Source organism: Symphalangus syndactylus, chromosome 8 (assembly GCF_028878055.3).
Source record: "Symphalangus syndactylus isolate Jambi chromosome 8, NHGRI_mSymSyn1-v2.1_pri, whole genome shotgun sequence".
In the NCBI taxonomy this organism is placed as follows: Eukaryota; Metazoa; Chordata; class Mammalia; order Primates; family Hylobatidae; genus Symphalangus; species Symphalangus syndactylus.
This window is the reverse complement of record NC_072430.2, coordinates 145,358,811-145,374,571: the sequence shown is the minus strand read 5'-3', so window position 1 is coordinate 145,374,571 and position 15,761 is coordinate 145,358,811. Positions and strand designations below refer to the sequence as shown.

Sequence of the window (15,761 nt, the reverse complement as noted above, 5' to 3'; positions counted from 1 at the left end):
TCATTCAAAGCCTTAAATTATCTCTATGAATTATATCTACAAAAACACAGTCTGTCATTCAATCAAAAATTATTAAGCATAATAAAAAAGAAAACAAAAAATATTAAGCATACTAGGAGACAAGGCCAAACTACTGAAAATACATAAATAAAAGACAATAGAAATAGCTCATTAGGGGATCTAGATGTTAGAGTTATCAGACAAAGACACAAAAAAGTATTGTAATTAATACGTTTAAAAACATACTCAAGAAGGTAAAGAATGTTACCAAATAACTGAAATGTTTGTGAAAAGATGAGTGTGTCTGTGTGTGAATGGTTAAAAATAATCATTTAAAAGTAAAAAATATTAATAAAGTAATGCACAGTTTATAACAACATGCACAGAAATAAAATATAGAACAACAAGAGCAAAAAGGATGGAAGAGATGTCTTAGTAAATTGTGCTGCTACAACAAAGTACCTGAGACTGGGTAATTTGTACAGAAGAGAAATTTATTAATTTATCTTCTCACAGTTCTAGAGACTGGGAAGTCCAAAATCAAGGTGCTGGCAGGTTCAGCTGTCTATCAAGGACTACTCTCTGCTTCCAAGGCTGTGCCTTGATGCTGCATTTTCCGGATGGGAAGAATGCTGCCTCTTCACGTGGTGGAAGGCATAAGGGAAAGTGAGACACAAATGATGCAGGAAGCCCCTTTCGTAAAGGCTTTAATCTCACTGATGAGGGTGGAACCCTTATGGCCTAAATCACCTCTTAAAGGTCCCACCTCTTAATACTATCACAATTAGTCATTAAGTTTCAACACCTACATTTTGGAGGGGACACATTTGAAACATAGCAAGGGATAAATGGAATATATTGCTGGAAGGGTCTTACGTTGTTTGTGAAGTAATACAATATATGGATATAGACTGTGCATATCATAATTTTAGGGTAATCACTAAAACTAACAAAAAGAAACACAACTAAAAACAATCAATGGAGAACATAAAATGAAATACTAAATAAACATGCAGCTAACCCAAAAGAAGGCCAGAAAGGAAGAATGTAAACATATTTTTAAAATATGAGACAAACAGATGGCAAATACCAAGATGTAAATAAAGCATATTAATAGTTACATTAAATGTAAGTGTCTAATAAATACTCTAATTAAAGATAGAAGTTGTCAGAGTAAATATAAAGGCAAGACCCAACTATGCCTTTGACACATGCTTTATTTGTTAATTTTAAGTTTTTTTATTTCAATAGGTTTTTGGGTAGCACGTGGTGTTTGGTTACATGAATACGTTCTTTAGTGGTGGCTTCTGAGATTTTGGTGCACCCATCACCTGAGCAGTGTACACCGTACACAATGTGTAGTCTTTTATCCCTCACCACCCCCAACTCTTTCCCAAGTCCCCAAAATCCAATGTATCATTCTTACACCTTTGCATCCTCAGAGCTTAGCTTCCACATGTGAGTGAGAACATATGATGTTTGGTTTTCCATTCCTGAGTTACATCATTTAGAATAATAGTCTCCAATTCCATCCAGGTTGATGTGAGTGCCATTTTTTGTTCCTTTTTATGGCTGTGTAGTATTCCATGGTGTGTGTGTATATACATATATATATCACATTTTTAAAATCCATTCATTGATTGTTGGGCATTTGGGCTGGTTCCATATTTTTGCAATTGCAAATTGTGCTGCTATAAGCATGTATGTGCAAGTATCTTTTTTGTATAATGACTTATTTTCCTCTGGGTACATACCTAGTAGTGGGACTGCTGGATCAAACAACAGATCTACTTTTAGTTCTTTAAGGAATCTCCACTGTTTTCCATAGTGGTTGTACTAGTTTACATTCCCACCAGCAGTGTAAAAGTGTTCCTTTCACTGCATCCATGCCAATATCTATTATTTTTTGATTTTTTGATTATGGCCATTCTTGCAGGAGTGAGGTGCTATTACATTGTGGTTTTGATTTGCATTTCTCTGATAATTAGTGATGTTGAGCATTTTTCCATATGCTTGTTGGCCATTTGTATATCTTCTTTTGAGACTTGTCTATTCATGTCTTTAGTCCACTTTTTTGATGGGATTGTTTGTTTGTTTTTCTTACTGATTTGAGTTCTTTGTAGATTCTGGATATTAGTTCTTTGTCAGATGTATAGATTGTGAAGATTTTCTCCCTCTGTGGGTTGTCTGTTAACTCTGCTGACTTTTTTTTTTTTTTTTTTTTTGCTGTGCAGAAGCTTTTTAGTTTAATTAAGTCCCATCTATTTGTCTTTGCTTTTGTTGCATTTGCTTTTGGGTTCTTGATTATGAAGTCTTTGCCTAAGCCAGTGTCTAGAAGGATTTTTCCGATATTATCTTCTAGATTTTTTTTTTTTTTTGAGACAGAGTCTTGCTCTGTCAGCCAGGCTGGAGTGCAATGGCATGATCTTGGCTCACTGCAACCTCCGCTTCCCGAGTTCAAGCAATTCTCCTGCCTCGGCCTCCCGAGTAGCTGGGATTACAGGTATGTGCCACCACACCCGGCTAATTTTTGTATTTTTAGTAGAGACGGGGTTCCACCATGTTGTCCAGGCTGGTCTCAAACTCCTGACCTTGTGATCCGCCCACCTTGGCCTCCCAAAGTGCTGCGATTATAGGTGTGAGCCACTGCGCCTGGCCTAGCTTCTAGAATCTTTATGGTTTCAGGTCTTAGATTTAAGTCTTTGATCCATCTTGAGTTGATTTTTGTATAAGGTGAGAGATGAGGATCCAGTTTCACTCTTCTACATGTGGCTTGACAATTATCCCAGCACCATTTGTTGAATAGAGTGTCCTTTCCTTACTTTATGTTTTTGATTGTTTTGTCAAACATCAGTTGACTGTAAGTATTTGGGTTTATTTCTGGGTTCTCTATTTTGTTTCATTGGCCGATGTGCCTATTTTTATACCAGTACCATGCTGTTTTGGTAACTGTTACTTTATAGTATAGTTTGAAGTTGGGTAATGTGATGCCTCCAGATTTGCTTTTTGCTTATTCCTGCTTTGGCTCTGTGGGCTCTATTTTGGTTCCATATGAAATTTAGGATTTTTTTCTAGTTCTGTGAAGAATGGTGATGATATTCTGATGGGAATTGCATTGAATTTGTGGATTGATTTTGGCAGTATGGCCATTTCCACAACATTGATTCTACCCATCCATGAACATAGGATGTGTTTCCATTTGTTTGTGTCATCTATGATTTCTTTCAGCAGTGTTTTGTAGTTTTCCTTGTAGAAGTCTTTCACATCCTTGGTTAGGCATATTCCTAAGTATTTTTTTTTTGCATCTGTTGTGAAAGGGGTTGAATTCTTGATTTGATTCTCAGCTTAGTCACTGTTGGTGTACAGCAGAGCTACTGATTTGTGTACACTAATTTTGTATCCCGGAACTTTGATGAATTCATTTACCAGATCTAGGAGCTTTTGGGAGGAGTCTTCAGGGTTTTTTAGGTATATGATTATATCATTGGAAAACAGTGAGAGTTTGACTTCCTCTTTACTGATTTGGATGCCTTTTATTTCTTTCTCTTGTCTGATTGCTCCAGCTAAGAATTCCAGTACTGTGTTGAATAGAAGTGGTGAGAGTGGGCATCCTTGTCTTGTTCCAGTTCTCAGGGGGAATGCTTTCAACTTTTCCCCATTCACTATAATGTTGGCTATGGGTTTGTCAGAGATGGCTTTTATTACCTTAAGGTATGTCCCTTCAATGCCGACTTTCATGAGGGTTTTAATCATAAAGCGATGCTGGATTTTGTCAAATGCTTCTTCTGCGTCTATTGAGATGATCATGTGATTTTTGTTTTTAATTCTGTTTATGTGGTATATCATATTTATTGACTTATGTATGTTAAACCATCCCTGCATCCCTGGTATGAAACCCACCTGATCACGGTGACACACACTTTAAATAAGCAGACACAGACAAGTTGAAAGTAAATATATGAAAAGGATATATCACGGAAACACTAAGCATAAGAAAATGGAAGTGACTATATCAATATCAAAAAAGTAGATATCAAAAAAGAGTATTGCTAGAGATAAGAGGGGATGTTTTATAATGATAAAAAACCAATTCCTCATGAAGAAATAAAATATTAAATACATATACACCTAATAATAGAAATTCAAAACACATGAAGCAAAAATTGACTATGGAAGAAACTAAGGGGAGATCTAGGGGAAGAAACAGACAATTCCATTATCACAGACAGAGATTTTAATGCCCTTCTGTCACTAACTGATGCAGCAAGTAGACAAAAACAACCAATCAAAGAAATAAATCAACACACAAAAAACCCCAGTAAGGACTTAGAAGATTTAAACAACACTACTAAGCAACTTGATTTAATTTATATTTATAGAACAATGCACTCAGCAATAGCATAATACACATTCTTTTGACATGTTCAAGATAGACAATAGACTGGGACATAATACATTTAAATCGATTCAAATAATATGGAGTATGTCCTCTGATCATGATGGAATTATATTAGAAATTGATAACAATTAGACTTTTAGAAAACCCTATTTGGAAGTTAGGCCATATATGTCCAAATAATCTACGGGGCAAAGAATAAATCACATGGGGAAAGAGAAAGTAGTATGAATTAATTAATAATAAAAACACAACATGCAGAATTATGCAGATGAAGAAACAGACATAAAAACAAATAAGAAATTGGAATAGATTATATACCTGTTAAAGAAATTGAATTCATTATCAAATGCTTTCTCACAAAGAAAACTCGAGACTCACATTATTTCATTAGTGAATTCTGCCAAACATTTAAGAAATAAGTAATACCAATTTCACACACACACTTTCAGGAAATAGAGGAAGAGAGACTACTTTCCAGTGTATTTTAGGGGGCCAGCACAACCCTGATTCCAAATCTGATGATTCCAAGGAAAGAAAATTACAGAAATATTACTCACAAATATAGATGCAAAAATCTTTAACAAAATATTTATAAGTCAAATAAAAATATATAAAATGGATACTAACTCATGACAAAGTAGGGCTTATTATGTGTGCAAGTTTAACATCTAAAAAATTAATCAGTATAATTCACAACATTAACAACACAAGGAGAACAATGACATGATCATCTTAATAGTTCCAGAAAAAGCAGTTAGCAGAATCCAGTACCCATTTATAATTTTTTTAAAATGTCAGCATACTAGGAATGAAAGGGAACTTCCTTACTCTGATAAAGGGCATCTATGAAAAGCCTACAGATAACATCATATTTAATGGTGAAACATCAAATTATTTCCCCATGATTGCCTTGGGTGGAAGTATGGCCACTCTCACCACTATACTCAACTTTGTTCTGTAGGTCTTAGTGCAATAAGATAAGAAGAAGAAATAAAAGGTATTCAGATAAGAAAAAAAGTAAAACTATTGTTACAGATGAATAATTGTATAAACATACAACCTTAGTACTTATAAATGAATTTGTCAAGGTCACATGACTCAAAATAAACATACGAAATTGTATTTCATATGAAATTATATTTCTATAATAATGAACAATAAGAAAATGACATTAAAACAGTAATATAATTCATGATATAAAAATCCAGAATTAACCTAATCAAAGATGTGCAAGAAAACTCTACATTGAAAACTACAAACATGGCTGAGAGAAATAAAGACATGGAGAGATATACCATATTCATGGATATAATATTCAATATATTTAAGATGTCCATTGCCTCAAGTTGATCTATAAATTCTAAACAATTTTAATCAAAGTCCTAGCAGGCTATTTTGCAGGGGAGGAGGGAAGAAGAAATTGACAAGATGATTCTAAAATGTATATGCATATGCAAAGGATTTAGAACAGCCAAAACAGTCTTGAAAAAGAACAAGGTGGATGTGTGTACACTACTCAATTTCAAGACTTACTAAAAAGCTATCATAATCAAGACAGTGTGGTTTTGGTGAAAGAATGAATAGATTGACTTGCACAGATCAACGAATCCCACATATATGATCCATTTATTTTCAACAAGTTGCCAAATTTAATCAAGGACAAAAGGAGAGACTTTAAAAAAATGGTGCTGGAAAAACTGGGTATTAGTATGAAAAATAATGGACCTTAGTTCTTACATCACACCACACACTTGTGGTTCTCACACTTTAGTGTGCAGCAGAATCCCAAGGAGGGCCCATTAAAATCCAGATTTCTGGTCTGCCTGCAGAGTTTCTGATTCAGTAAGTTTTGTGTGAGGCATGAGCATTTGCATTTTTAACAAGTCCCCAGGTGTATTAGTCTGTTCTCACCCTGCTGTAAAGAACTACCTGAGACTGGGTAATTTATGAAGAAAAGAGATTTAATAAACTCACAGTTCACAGGCTTAATAGAAAGCATGACTGGGAGACCTTGGGAAACTTACAATCATGGTGGAAGGTGAAGGGAGAAGCAAGCACCTTCTTCACAGGGCGGCAGGAGAGAGGGAGTGAAGGGAGAAGCGCCACACACTTTTAAACCATCAGATCTTGTGAGAATTCACTCAACATCAAGAGAACAGCAAGGCAGAAATCTGGCCCCATGAACAAATCACCTCCCACCAGGCCCCTCCTCCAATTTGACATGAGATTTAGGTGGGGAGACAGATTCAAACCATATCACCTGGTGACGTTTATGCTGCTAGTCTGGGAAGCACATGTGGAGAACCCCTGCTGTCCATAAAAATAAACTTTAAATGGATCATAGATCCAAATGTGAAAGCCAGATGACAATGTAGGAGGATATCTTCTTGTCTTTGGGGTAGGCAAAAATTTTTCAGACAGAACCTGGAAAATACTAATTGTAAAACTAAAAAAAGAAATAGATATATTGGAGTTTGCCAAAGTTAAAATTTTATGTCCATCCATAAAAAATATCATTGAGAAAATGTACAGGCAGCCACAACCTCGGGGAAAATATTCATAGGACATGTATCTGACAACGTACTTGTATCCATGATATATAAATTCCTGTATATTCATAACCAAAATGCAAAACCCCACTTTAAAAAATGAGAAAAAGATTTGAACAACTGATAAAATAAAGAATACGAATATCCAATAAGTGCATGAAAATGTGTTCAATATCTTCAGTTATGAGCGAAATGCAAATGAAATCCTCAGTGATGTATCACTTCACACATATAGAATAGCTAAAAAAACAAAAAACAAAACCCCCCAAAAAAAGACAATGCCAAATGTCGAGAAGGCAGAGGAGCAACTGGAACTCTCCTACACTACTGGCTTCAGCAAAGTGATTGAACCACTTTTGGAAAGCTGCCTGCTTTTTCTGAAAGCTGCTTGGTTGTTCCCAATAAAAGTTCAACAGACACCTATACAGCAAGTGCACAGTTTTGCTCCTAAGTAGTTAGGAAAAATAAAAATATATGTATGTGACTTGTACAAGGTTTATGGCAGCCTTGTGCATCACAGTCCCAAACCAGTCGCCTCCCAGCAGGCCCCTGCTCCAATTTGACATGAGATTTGGGTAGGGACACAAATCTAAACCATATCACCAAGTGTGTGTCACACAATGCAACGTAAGTGCAGGGCCAAGGCAGAAGAAGGGAGTCACATCACTTACATAATGGACCTGGACATAAGCCACAATGCTCTTTGTAGGCAGGGTTCAGGCAGAGAATTCACATCACCTGGGTGCTTGTCCCAGTGATATGTAAAAGTGCCCTTCCAGGCAGGACCAAGGAAGGACCTTGTAGGCAGGACCAGTATTGGAAACATTGTTGCTGGACAATCCAAATGTCCAGCAATAGGTGGATGAGTAAGCAAATGTGGTTTACTCATCCCAAGGAATATAACTATGCAGTTAAAAAGAAAGGGCTTAGTGATACACTGAACATGTATGGATCTCACAGACTTGATGCTGAAAGAGAGAAGCTGGACACAAAAGCATCCGTACTGCATGGCTCCATTTATAAGGAATTCTGAAACAGGTGCATCCAGTCTGTGGTGCTGCACATCAGAGCAGAGGTCACCTGGGTGGGAGCTGGGGGCTTTGGGCAGTGGCTGAAGGCACATGGGGGAACCTGCTGGGCTGACAAAAATGTTCTATGTCTTGATCCTGGTGGCGGCTACTTGGGTTTGTACAATTGTCAAAACTCTTTGACACTGTACACTGACTTATTAAATGTCAATAGAAAAAGAGGAAAAAGATGACCCCAAAAAAGGACAAGACAGAATCTGAAAACAGAAGGAGGGTTGAGCTGTCCTGAATGCGACAGGAGCTGTGGAATCTGAGCCACAGGGGCTTGAAACTCAGCATGGACAGGGTTTCTGCACGGACGAATGAGGCAGGATTGGAAAAAACCAAGACTGCTTTTTTTCTCCAGTGAGTTGAGCTTCCTCAACAAAAGATGGGGAAATTGGGAATGAATATGTGAGGCACCAATGAATGTGCAGTCGCAGAGTTCAGCTGTGTGGATGTGGACCAGGGAGAAACAAGACAGAGGAGGAAAAAGCAAAGCTCTCTAAGGGCCCAGCGTGCAGAAGTCACTGGCCTGAGGCCCGGGCTCCCCTGCCAAGTGGTGGGATGGATATGGAGGCCAGGCCTGATGGGAATCTTCTTCTCTGCATACCCTTCCCCTGCCTTCACCCCCACAGGGAGCCCCCACCCCCACGGGGAGGCCAGCACTTGGCCTGATCTGTTACCAAGACAGAAAGAGCTGATGTGGGCATCCTGAGCCTGCCTGACTCACAGAAGCACCTTAGGCAGGACCTGCGACCCAGCCGCATCCCAGACGGCGGCAGCCTGCCCTGCAGACGTCCTCACCTGGCCCACCTGCTCCTGGAGCTGGGCGTTCTCTCGTCCCAGCAGGGCTGCCTGCCCCTCTAGCTGCTCCTGCTGCTGCTCCAGGCGTCCACAGGCCTGCTGCAGGCCCCTGCGCTCTGCCCGCTCCAGTGCCAGCTGCTGTTCCGCCTGTGCCAGCTGCTCCCCAGCCCGGGTCCGCTCCCGCTCCAGAGTCTTCCGCTGTTCCTGCAGCTGGTCCCGCTCCTGCTCCAGCTGCCACCAGGTGTTGGGGGCTCTGCATCCACTCCCCCAACCCTCGTCCCTGTAGGCCAGCCATCCCCGAGGCCTGCCCCAGGGGCACTGTCTTCCCTCCCTCAGACCTGGCCAGGGCTAGTCAGGTTCCCTTGTCCCCAAAACCTCGGACCAGGAGAGGAAGTGACCTGGGAGGATGGAAGGAAGGCCTAGGGCTGGGAGGCCCACAGCCACCTGGGAAACAGGTTCCAGCGAGGCCCGCCCCACTGGCCCTTGTCTCACCTGGAGAGCCAGGTGGTTCAGGGCACTTTTGTCCTGAGCCAGCCCCTCCATCAAGGCGGCCATTGCGGCCAGGGAGTCCCTTTGCTCCACTCCCTCCGACTTCAGCCGCCTCACGAGAAGCTCCAGGTCTGCATTGCTGCACTCAGCCTGGGGCAGGGAGGGGGATGCCAGGGAGGGAGCTTCAGCTTCCAGGACAGGGCTGTTGCCGCTGGGAAAGGAGTGAGCCCTGAGCCACGGAGGTGTGCAAGCCAGAGCTCTTGGGCGGACATGGCGGGAAGGTCGCCAAGTGGGGAGGTCTCAGGGCCAATGGTGGCTCCAGGCACTAAGGCTCCAGCCAGAGGAGGTGGCTGGTGGGCCAGGGAGAGGCCACGAAGAAGCAGGCGTGGCCGGCAGGGTTGAGAGCAGCTGGGCCAGGCTGGTGCCTACTGGTTGGGGACGGGAGAGGCCTTCGGTGAGTTTGGGATCTCTGGTGATGGGCTGAGGGTCTCGGCAGGCAGGAGAGAGGGAGTGGGAGGCCAGGTCAGTGAGGCCAAGGTGGGTGGGGGCAGACGGGAGAGGGGGCGGGGTTGGGGGGAGCAGAGTGTACCCGTGCCAGGGCGCTGCGCAGGCCCTCCCTCTCACTCTCCATGACATCCCGCTGCAGCTGCGCGGCGCTCAGTGCCTCCCGGGCCGATGCCAGCTCCTCTCTGAGCCCGGAGACCTTCTCCTCCAGCTGCTGCAGGCGGCCTTGACTGAGGCCCCAGACCAGAGGGCGGAAGGTCGCTCAGGGTGAGCAGTGGCTGCCCCATGGGATTTCAGGCAGGCGACTGCCTGCAACGCCCTCCAAGCCCAGGGAGGCCCAGGAGGAGTATGGAGTCCCTGGAGGACCAGGAAGGCAGGGAGCCCTTTGCTTCCGGACTTCATTTCTGGGGCAGGGGAGGTACAAGTGCCTCCGGAGGGACGGGAGGGGTGGGGCCCCACATCTGATGGGCCCACAGGGTGGTGGATGTGCACCCAGGTGGGGCACTGGGCCAGAGGGAGTGAGGGTTGGTCTGGAGGATGGTGCAGCCTGGGGAGGAGCCTGGAGAGCCCCCGCCCCTGCCCTGTTAGGGCCGCCACCACACCCTGAGGTGAGACAGGTGAAGAAGCAGACCTGTGGCCCAAGGCCAAGTGGCTGATGGTGACAGAGTGGGGTCTCTTCCGTGGTAGGGGCCCTGCCCACCCGGCCACGGCCGCGCACCTGGTCTTCAGTGCCCTGCAGCTCCGTTCCCTCCGCAGAGCTAGCTCCTCCGCCCGCTCTGCCTGCAGCAGGAGGCTTCTCTGCAGCTCCGCGGCCTCGGCCTCCAGCCCCTGCTTCTCCGCATCTGCAGCGTCTGCCTTCCCTTTCAGCTCCTCCACCACCATCTCCAGAGCAGCCTTCTCCCTAGGGATGGTGGGGGCAGAGTTGGGGCGGCCCTGGACACATTCAAGGTGCACCGCGTGCCTTGGTGGGCAGTCGGGGCTGGGTGTATGCCAGCCCTGAGACTGCATGGGCAGAGGGAGCCCGAGAAGCACACAGGGTCTCACTGGCGGGTGTGTCCCACCCTGGCCCATGCTCAACCGGTGCTCACAGAACTCTGCTAGAAGGAAAGGACCCCTCCCCGGCTGGCCACCCCTCCAGCTCTAGAGGTGCTTGTCCTGACAGCAGCCCTGGGCCCTCGGGATCCCACATACCCTCTGCAAGGCTGTGCAACCCCTTCACCCCGTTACCTCCCCAGGAGCTTGCAGGACGCCCGACACTGCTGCACCTGGAGCCTCTGGGCCTCCAGCTGGCCCCGAAGGGCCTCTCGTTCCCGTGCCTGCTCCCCAGCCCGCTTCTGCTGGAGCTTCTGTGCAGCCCCCAGCTCCTGCCGGCTTTCGGACAGCTGCTCCCGGAGCCCGGCCACCAGTGCCTGGGAGGACTTCAGCTGCAGGCACAGCTCCTGCTCAGGTGGGGTGCGGTGTGGGCCTCTCTGGCCTAGGCAGGCTTTGCCCACTGAGGCCCACCAGGGCTTGTGACTCCCCAGAAAGGACACCCCTGACACTGGGGCCCCTCCCTGGGGCCACGGGGCTCAGGGGCAGGCCCCATAACTACGCTTCAGCCTGAGGGGCTCATGTTTCTGCCCTCAGGGAGACAGGGAGACAGGGAGTCCTGTGGGCTGTGGCTGCCCACCTGTTCCCGCCGCCACCGCCTCTCTATGGCTGCCTGCACGGCCTGCAGTGCGGGGTCCAGGGCGACTGGGGAGCTGGTGTGTGGTGGGGACGCCCCTTGATGGGGGGATGTGGCATGTTGGGGGCTCCTCAGCCGGCGCCATGGCTCCCCCAATTCAGTGATGCTGCTCCCTGCCAGCTCCAGGCACCGGCTGTCCTCCTGGGCCACCTTCAAGGTGCAGAGAGGAAGGGATAGAGGGGCCCAGAGCACAGGGCGGTGATTTGGTGGGGACCGCGCAGACAGTCCTGAGGGTCCCTGCGGGCCACCTCCACCTTTGCCACCGGGAGGACAGGCGAGGGGCCACACCTTCCTGACGCGCCTCAAAGTGCACTGCAGGGACCCCACTTTGCCCTGCAGGCCGTCCGCCACCCCCGGGCCGCTGCTGCACTAGGCTTCCTGTGGCAGGGGAGACTCCTGAGCAAGGGTGACAGACCCCTGCCACATAGCCACCCCCATCCCTCCCACCAACCAGGTTCTGCAGGTCGGTTCTGAGGGCAGTGATGGTCTTCGCCTTCTGCTCATTCTGCTCTGTAAGCTTCTCCACCAGCAGCGTTTGCTCTGAGAGTCTGGGAGGAGTCGGGGGGTGGGGGGGTGAAGGGCAGGGCCCAGAGGACGGGCACCCATGCATGCCCTGGCTCTGCCCGGACTCCTCCGTGTGGTGGCCCCCCTGCCGGTGCTGGGTGATGCCTCTGTCTGAGTGGCCTCTGTCCCTGGTCTGAGCATGTGTCTCTCCTGCCACAGAGCCTTCAGTGGTTCCCACGGTCTCAGGAGTCAAGGCCCACACCCTGACCAGCTCTTCAGCCTCAGATGCAGTGGCTGCCCGAGGCTCTGCCCTGTCCTTGTGGCACAACAGAGGGAGTGCCCACCACAGGCCTTTTCTTGGCCAGTCCTTCTGCCTGGAGCACCTGTCACCATCAGTCTAACAATAAGTGATTTTACTGTTCCTTCCTTCCCAGGACCCACCTTCTTCCTAAAGACCCCAGGTCCCCCTTCCTGTGGCTTAGGCCCTGGTGTGCTGCCCCTGCAGCTGGATGGCACCGTTGGGTCCCCATGTCCTGTCCTGCTCATCTGGGGCTGGGTTGTGTGTGTTGGACTCAGCTGGACCCCCCTGAGGGTAGGGAGGGCTTCTGCCTGTCAGCCTGGCGGGGTGTTTGTGGCCAAGTGGGCCCCGGACCCTGGGTTGTGAGGCGTTGGCCCCATGGCCAGCAGGTTAGACCTCCACTGGGGAGCCGCCTCCCCGCTTTCTGCTGAAGCTGCCCTAGCAGGTTAGACCTCCACTGGGGAGCCGCCTCCCCGCTTTCTGCTGAAGCTGCCCTCAACAGACCTCTGAGCCCTCCATGTGGGTGGTGGGTCCAAAACCTTCCATAATCACGGCGGGGCTCACAGACCCCCAGAGAGGGCGCGGGTGTCCTTCATATCGGGCAGGAGGTGGCCTGGTCCCTCTTCCTGCCTCGGTTTTTAAACGATTTACGTAAGGTGAGCTCTTGCCCCTGGAAGAATGTTCCTGCTTTAAGCCTGAAAACTCCAGTTCTGGGTGCTGACCCCCAGGATGCAGTCCCAGTGAGTTCTCTGCCGTGCTCCCTGAAACCCTCACTGTAGGAGACCCCAGTCTCCGCCTCCTGGGCATTAGGGGAGTGCCCTGCAGCCACTGGGATGGTGACTCTACAGAGTGTGCACTACCAGTGACGGCAGGGCCCTACCTGCCCTGGAACAGTGTGACCACATCTGGGATCCACAGCTGCTCGGCAGGCTGGATGGGCCCCGGCCCCCCAGGCCTTCCCTATGCAAGCCTGCCAGCCGTGAGCTCTCACCTGGCCTGGAGCGCCACCTTCTCTGCGTCCCAGCAGCCCTGCAGGTGCAGCATCTCCCCCACCTTGTCACGAAGCTGCTGCCCCAGGGTGCTGGCCGTGCCGCTGGCCGACAGCCGCAGGTTGGAGTCAAGGTTTAGGCAGGCGGTGTGCAGTCGGCGGGCCGTCCTGGCCATGTCTGCCTGCAGGTCAGTGAGGCCCCTGGGAGACAAGGGCAGCACCTGCGGCTGACTCAGGACCCATCTGCAGAGGGAGGGCCTGGTCCCATCAGCCCCACAGAGGACTCCCTCCTTGGCCGTCCTCAGGAGAAGCCCTCACTGCATGGCATTGATTGTTCCCATGTGTCACCAAACACCAGGAAGGCAGCTGGGGAGGAGTGAGCAGGGGCAGGGCCAGGTTGCACACTTCAGGCTTCAGCAGCCTTCACTCAGTCATCAACCCTCTGAGCCCCCGACTCCTCCTGTGCAAGGGGCTGCTGCGTACCTAAGGGCTAGGGGGGTGGTACCAGGACGGACCTCCAGTGTGGCACCCAGCAAGGGCTGGACAGACTCCAGAAGCTCCATCCGGGTAGGTGTCCCCTACCCCACAGTGTCCCCTTCACCCCCCTCTCATCTCTCCTTGGCCTGTTTGTCCTTCTCCTCCACTGCCCTCCTAGGCCGCCCTCATCACTACTCCCACTGGCCAGCCTGAGGCCCAGCCAAGGCTGGGTGAGAAGCCGGCAGGCCAGGGCTACTGCACCCACGGGAGAGCCCACCCTGGGCACTGCTTCCCCCCTCCCTGAAGGGGCCTCAGCTCCCTGCAGCCTGGTGCCTGGCCCCAGGTGGGGCAGCTGGCACTCACCTCTCAGCGGCTGCGCGCAGCTCGGCCAGGTCTGCCCCCAGCACCACGGCCTGTCTCCACAGGAGAAGGAGGTCCCGGGGCTGCCTCAGGCCCCCTGGCCGGGTCTGAAAGCAAGAGGCCTCCTGTCTACCTCAGGCTGGGGCGCCTTTACCCTCCCTGAGGCCCACTCTTTTCCAGGTGCCATGTCCCTCTCCATGGGGGCTGGAAGTGGACCCAGCATCCCAAAGCCCCCATATCTCACGGGCAAATGAGCCCTAGGCTCCCCCAACCCCACCCTGGGGCCATACTGTGCCCCTCCCCAGGAGATGACCTGGGGACATGACCACATCCAGCCCTCCCAGGCCAGCCTGTGTGCATGGAGGTGGGAGGGTGGGGTGCGTGGGCCCCTGAAGAGAGAAGATGCTGACTCAGTCGCAGCTCCCCAGCTACTCTCAGGAACTGCTCAGGCTTAGAACACCCCAGAACCAGGCCTGGTCCCCTGCTGGGGCAGACACTTCTGCAGCACACGGCTCCTGCCCTCCCACTCCGATGGAAGAGGACGGGCTGCCTTTCTCCAGTACAGTCTTTCTCCTTACTCTGTAGGGTTCCTGAAGATGTCCAGGTGTTGGTCTGGCACTTCGAAGGTGCCAGGAACACAGAAGCAAGTTAGAAGCCTCTAGCACTGGGGCCCGAGGTTCAGCAGAGAGGAGGGTGGCAAAGCTACTGAAGTTAGAAGCCTCAGGACTGGGTCCCCCTTTCAGCAGAGAGGAGGGTGGGGAAGCTACCGAAGTTAGAAGCCTCAGGACTGGGTCCCCCTTTCAGCAGAGAGGAGGGTGGGGAAGCTACCGAAGTTAGAAGCCTCAGGACTGGGTCCCCCTTTCAGCAGAGAGGAGGGTGGGGAAGCTACCGAAGTTAGAAGCCTCAGGACTGGGTCCCCCGTTCAGCAGAGAGGAGGGTGGGGAAGCTACTGAAGTTAGAAGCCTCTAGCACTGGGTCCCCCTTTCAGCAGGGAGGAGGATGGGAAGCCATGACCGAGACAAGGCCAGTGATTAGGCTGTAATGGAGCGGAGTGGGAGGACTCTGTGTGGGGGCTGGAATGGGGGGAATCGTGTGTGCACAGTGGTTCCAGCCTTGCAGGGAGCTAAGATGAAAGGCAGAAGGCTCAGAGTCTCCACACCACCTTCTAGGTCCTGCACTTGCCTCCTCCTGCTCGCCGACCTCTGGAACTCGGGGGGCTACTGTGTTCCTGCCACCTCTCCCTGCCTGTGACAGTCCCACCCCTGCTCCTCCAGGTTGCCTTCAGGTAGAGAGCACTCACATCCTGCCCATTCTCCAGAACCCCCACGGAGGACCATGACCAGAAACCAGCAGAAACAATAGAACGAGACCTTGAAGAACTTCAGGTATTAGATCATCTCACCTTCATGAAGCCTGCCTGACCCCTCACCTGATCCCACACCTGAGGTTCCCCCAGCTGAGCCCATAACACCTGGCCGTACACCCTCCAGAGAACACATCCCTCTGTGTCCATTCCACCTGGCTGTACACCCTCCGGAGGGCATGCCCCTCTGTGCCCATTCCACCTGGCCATGCACCCTCTGGAGGGCACAA

General features: G+C 49.4%; 1 protein-coding gene across 1 annotated transcript in view; it reads right to left on the bottom strand.

The window, feature by feature from the left end:
- CROCC2 (ciliary rootlet coiled-coil, rootletin family member 2) overlaps positions 1 to 15,761 on the bottom strand; it is a 79,390-nt gene that overhangs the window by 42,670 nt on the left and 20,959 nt on the right. The window contains exons 6-14 of the mRNA XM_055291226.2: positions 14,172 to 14,275; positions 13,335 to 13,532; positions 11,993 to 12,089; positions 11,485 to 11,691; positions 11,043 to 11,254; positions 10,534 to 10,716; positions 9,901 to 10,045; positions 9,315 to 9,461; positions 8,823 to 9,053 (exon numbers count right to left, since the gene is read on the bottom strand). Coding sequence (XP_055147201.1) covers positions 8,823 to 9,053; positions 9,315 to 9,461; positions 9,901 to 10,045; positions 10,534 to 10,716; positions 11,043 to 11,254; positions 11,485 to 11,691; positions 11,993 to 12,089; positions 13,335 to 13,532; positions 14,172 to 14,275 — 1,524 coding nt within the window. The remainder of the gene's footprint in view (positions 1 to 8,822; positions 9,054 to 9,314; positions 9,462 to 9,900; positions 10,046 to 10,533; positions 10,717 to 11,042; positions 11,255 to 11,484; positions 11,692 to 11,992; positions 12,090 to 13,334; positions 13,533 to 14,171; positions 14,276 to 15,761) is intronic.